The following is a 5,733-nucleotide window of genomic DNA, read 5'->3' on the forward strand; positions in this document are numbered from 1 at the left end:
AAATTTGTTGAACAAGTGTTTTTTCTCTAACTTTATTAGCAATAATAATATGTGTAAGTTCTAATTTGATTGTTATACTTTTCAACTCGAATATACCCATAATGAATTTCAGTTCATTGTAAAGAAAGTCGACATGTATTTTGGTTGTGTTTGACAATGGAGAAAATATTTTCCCAGAAAATGAAATAGATAATAAATCATTCGAAAGTGAAATAGCTAGATAACAAATCATTCCTGTATTTGCTGAAAATACGTGGCGGAATGACCTGAGAGACCCTTATACTTGGCTTGGATTGTCAACTAGACCCTTATAGTCACGATATTGTCAACTGAACACTTAAACTCAATGAAACACAATCTTTTGAACCCTTTTGACTTCACGTGCACTTCAAACACACAATGAAAATGACATGTCATGATCCACATCAGACTTTTAGTGACACACACTTATTTTACTTTATTTTAAGAAATTTAAATTTTTTCTTTTCACTTATTTTTACTTATTTAAAATTTTCATTATTTTCTTTTTCACTTCGTTTCTTCCTCACACTAACTTTTACATTAACCATCTCCCTCCGTTTTTTTCACCAAAGACACCATTGTCATCTTACTTCCTTATTCCTTACTAGTTATTACTACCTTAAATAACTAAAAAATATCATTGTTCTCCAAGTTTTCATCGTCCATAATTTTTCGCCATATTTTTTTTACCAAGGTCTTCATCCATCACTTGAACCATTGTGAATCTGTTTCTTCCATTAATGCCAATGAACCACACTAAAATATCTTAATATGTTCTAATAAATATACATGTTCCACTTAATTTTACAAAAAACATACAATAATCATTCTTCGCTCTCCAAAATAATCTGATCTATATCACTTAGCCGTCGGTAAATTACTCCTCCCCATTCCCCCAATAGCTTCTCTTCATATATTTTTATCTCACAAAGATTGAAGCAACTATTTCTGGAAAAGAATTTCTGAAATACTTTTTGCAAACATATTAAAGATTATAAAAATGGGGAAAGGGAGCAAAAAAGAAAAATGGGGACTAGGCGGGGGGGAAGAACGACAGTGATGTTGGGTAGAAAAGAAAAGAAAATGGGGAAAAGAAGATTTGTCTTCTTATTCATTTTTTCTTTTAATTAATTTTAGTCTCAAATTTTTCTGTTTACGCTCTTTTAACGCATGAGATCACACGTTTGTTCCACCTCAACTATTAAGTTGCCACATAGGATTGGTCAACGGTCAGAGGGGTTTAAAATATTGTGTTTCATTGAGTTTAAGTATTTAATTGGCAAAATCATGAGTAGAAGGGTCTATTTGACAATTTGAGCCAAGTATAAGAGTCTCCTAGGTCATTCCGCCAAAATACGTTTTCCTATTAAAACAATTAAAATGTTTTAAAAGGAGTATTTGGTTAAGCAAAAGTGCTTATCACCAACAGAATGCAAAATAGACCAACTGAAAATGATTGAAAAGGGGTTTTCGAAAACTGATATCAAGATAAAGCTAACCGATTTGTAGCTAAAATTTTGTGAAAAATTTGGGAACGCTAGAATATACAATTACTATTTGCCAAGGAATATAACATTCAAAGCACTTAGCTTCAGACTAACGAATTTCAAATTCAATCAGTAAAATGTAGCCACAAAGGAATATTTTTCATCATTTACAGTTTCCTATCTGCAATCTACTCTCTATTTATTCTACAGTTCCAAGTGTATCAGCATTAATTCTGTGATTCCGTCTTGTGTTGCTCAATTTATGCACCCAGGCATAGTCTTGCAGCATGGAACAATATACCCGGTAAACGGAAGAAGATGGAGAGTGTGCGATTGACAAAGTTAATTTCTCCAAAGTGAGCATCATACAATATCTCTTGGCTATATACCACAAGGCAGTGGCGGGGCCACCTTACAATGAGGGGTTCATCCGAACCCCCTTCGGCGGAAAATTATATGATTTATACATGGTTAAAATAATTTTTTTAGGTATATATAGTAGATGTCGAACCCCCTTCGGCTACTTCATGTGTCTATTTTTTTAAATTTTGAACTCTTTTATTGAAAATCCTGGTTCCGCCACTGTGCACAAGGTATCCCATGAACAATGCAAACACAATGCATACCTATCACACAAGCAGTACTCATCATTAAATCAGTCGTATTATTCATTCATTAGACAGAAGTAATGATTTATAGGATGTGTGTGAGCACATTGTATGCATACAACTGCTTACCTTTAACATCCGATGCGCTGTATGTTGGGATATACTATTAACCATGTAATTGTGTTATAGTATTTTTTATTTAATCCCTTGTAAAGATTTTTTATGTTATTTATTTNCTTTAACATCCGATGCGCTGTATGGCTGTCAATGTATTCTGAATTACTAGCATTAAAGGTGGAGAAAAATAGAAGAGAAGAATAGAACAGGCTGCCCATGTAGATTGCACTCCTTTCCCTCGTAAACGTGGATCCAAACCAGATATTTCCAATGCCAAGTGTTGGAGGTGCCAAAAGGCGGCAAACAAGCCTGTAGAGAAAGCAAGGAATGCTTTCTGAAGTTAGATATTTTTCAAATTATCAAAATATTCTTCAAAGAAGGAACACAGAACAACAAGAGATAATCAACTACACATACAGAAGGAGCAAAGTAACTGCTATTGAAATCATTAAGATGCAATAAAATGTAGAAACTGAAAGAGCAAGCAAATATCTGTGTCATATTAGAAATGACTTCGGGAAATCAGAGGAAAATTATTTAAGTGCACCCTTCATAATTTCGTCATGTTTCTTAGTTTCACTCATTTATGAGCACTCTTCAGAACTCCTTCACATATACTGCTAGCTAAGAATGCACTTAATGGTGAGATAGAATTTTCTAACTGTAACATCCCCTAAACCCATGGAAGATATAAGTAATTACAAGTCATCCGTTTACAAATCCAAAAACAATAGCTCACAACCTAACAACAGACCAACATCCCAACACCCATATTGCTCAATATTTCTCATTCATATGCCAAGTATAATCCAATTCTGAACTGTGAAGACCTAGGTGATCAATCCTGCCATTCCAGGTTCTCCAAAACCTATGTGATCCTAGAAGCCACTTTTAGCTAACTGCATGCAAGAATGATACAAAATGTCAAATTCATCTACTCCAATGCCATTGTTCTCACAAGTCCTTATGAAAGAAGTTCCAGAGTAGGTAGTCATTCTAATTAAAGATGAAAAACAATACTAGTTTCTACAAGGATACCATTTTTTCCAGTAAGGATTTTGAGTAGATCTAATTATTAAGGATAAAGTAATCGCAAGTATATATACCAATCAGCATCAAGCCTTTCTCTGTACACAATTGAAGACTACAAAAATCAGGTTTTTGATAATATGATATGACAAGAAAGCAGTAAAAGCAACCATATAGAACATCAACAACAGAAATATCTGCCATCTTTCTAGTCTTACTCTTGATCTATTTCAAAGAAATATTTGGTAAAAATGCCTACATAAGCACCGATAGAAAAGGCAGCAATCATCAAGAGTAAGACCCTCGTCCTCTTCATAGACAGAAGATTTACGATATAAGAAGTGACCTCAATAATAAATCAACAACTTGGAAGAAAATTTATAAGACACAGATCACGTACCACTCTCAATGGTGATATAAAGTAAAGACAGAGTAAACTTGCTACAGAAGAAAGGATTGTGAACCACCCTCCCGCTTCCCATATCCAGTGCGAGAAGGATCCAGAAGTAAAGCTCCACATGGCAAAGAAGAGAGTAAGATATACCTATATTTCAGCAAACTAATCAATTACAGGAAATAAGGGGAATCCAATACTTGGAAGCAGAAGTGAAAATGCATCTTCTCCAGCTAACTAGGTTTTGCAAAGAAAGAAAAGATCAAACACAAGATGCTGAAACCAGAAATTGCATGAAACAATTAATCCCTCCATCAAAATTTATATGAAACGAATTTATTTTGGGAAGCTTGAATGCAATTTCATCCAAACTATTCAAAAACAACTTTCAAGACTGAATAGGGAGCAAGGTTTCAATACCAAACTTTACTCAAAATGCTAGAGGAAGTTACAAGTTATGCCAATCGTTTTGTGTGATTATCACTAACAGCATAAGCAAATACAAAAGAAGAGAAAATTACGGTAATACATGTAAAATATTCAGAAAAATCGAAATTCATCATGAATCCTGAAGAATTAAGTAAAGCAAGTACAAAAGATGAGAAAGAATTACGGTAATACATGTAAACTATTCAGAAAAATCAAAATTCATTATGAATCGATTCCAAGTAGATCTCCTGATTACAAGATAGAAATCTCTCGATTACAATTTGATGAAGAAGAATGAGGAACGTGAGCTGTATTTATAGTTCGTTATACACACAGAGTTTGTTACCAAAGACTGCCCCTCGCCATTATTCTGTTTGGGAATATTTTCGGCTCTACCTTTCAGTTATTGGCTGAGTTTTGGGGATATCGCAGGGGTAATTTCGTCACAAAAGAAAAGGAGAAGAATCTTCTGAGTTCTGTGCTCAGTTGTTGGCGGGAAAGGGGAGAGGTCTGGGAATATAGATTTTTAGGGAATTTTTGTTTCCTTTTCCCTTTTTATTGTTATAAAATTAATCTAACTGTTTACTCAAAAAATTGTTTGCTGTCTATTTATAAAAAAACACAAAATTTATACGGTACTTTCTCCATTCATATTTGCATGCCATCCTTACTATAAATATATGTATATATATAATGAGTCTTTTTTACTTCTCATAACATCTCATAATAAATTGAGTCTTTTCTACTATTCTTAACATCTGATCTCATTATAAATATGTTTTTTTTACTAATATTTCATTTGGTTAAAAGTATTCACAATTTCTCTTCTTTTCCACCATCTTAAATTTAGGTACTTACCATCCCTTACCCCACCCCATCCTTTTTTTTTTTTGCTTCCTTAATATTCATATGTTTAAGAGCCCGTTTGGATTAGCTTAAAAAAAGTAGCTTTTAAGTTAAAAAAATAAAAAGTAGGGGGAGACCTACTTTTGGTTTCTAACTTATTTTAAGTCATTTTTGATTTATTTTAAGTCATTTTTTACCTTGCCAAACACTTCGTAACTTATTTTAAGTTATTTTCGACTTATTTTAAGTTGTTTCATATTTGCCAAACACGTCCAAAAGTAAAAAAACAGACTTAAAAGTAGGTTTGACCAACTTTTAAGTCAATCCAAACACCCTCTAAAAGTACTTTAAAATTAAACTGAAATCTCAATAAAAACTTTGAATGTATAGAGACTATTCACTAGCCAAAATGGCACTCAAGTCTCAATCATCAAAACATGAATGGAAAGACTCAAGAACTAACATCAACTACTGTCTATGAAACCTATAACAACTGAGATGGACGTCGATACAAGATCTACGACATCCTAATGAACTAACTAATAAAACAATAAAAAGGGAATCCTCCGGGAGCAAGGAGGCTCATCAACTGACTCTGAGTGCTCAATTGGATCAACGAGGGGCTGGATGCTGATCCTGGTAACCTGTATTTGCATCATAAAATGATGCATGCCAAATGACATCAGTACGCTGATTGTACGAGCATGCGAGGGGAATTCTAAACAATACATAAGCTTGAAATGGAATCTGCAAGAAACACTTTCCTTAACTTTACTCAAACTCATGGATACTCAACTCAAGT

General features: G+C 33.6%; 1 protein-coding gene across 1 annotated transcript; it reads right to left on the minus strand.

The window, feature by feature from the left end:
* Positions 1-1,768: 1,768 nt before the first annotated feature.
* On the minus strand, positions 1,769-4,451 carry LOC125877269 (bax inhibitor 1-like). The gene is made up of 7 exons (XM_049558634.1): positions 4,432-4,451; positions 3,925-4,027; positions 3,663-3,806; positions 3,481-3,572; positions 2,355-2,542; positions 2,103-2,136; positions 1,769-1,904 (listed from the first exon to the last, which is right to left on the minus strand). Exons 1-7 carry the CDS (start codon positions 4,449-4,451, stop codon positions 1,769-1,771), a joined length of 717 nt encoding a protein of 238 aa, XP_049414591.1.
* Between the last annotated feature and the right edge of the window lie 1,282 nt (positions 4,452-5,733).

The sequence above is a fragment of the Solanum stenotomum genome, chromosome 1 (assembly GCF_019186545.1).
Source record: "Solanum stenotomum isolate F172 chromosome 1, ASM1918654v1, whole genome shotgun sequence".
NCBI classification, from domain to species: Eukaryota; Viridiplantae; Streptophyta; class Magnoliopsida; order Solanales; family Solanaceae; genus Solanum; species Solanum stenotomum.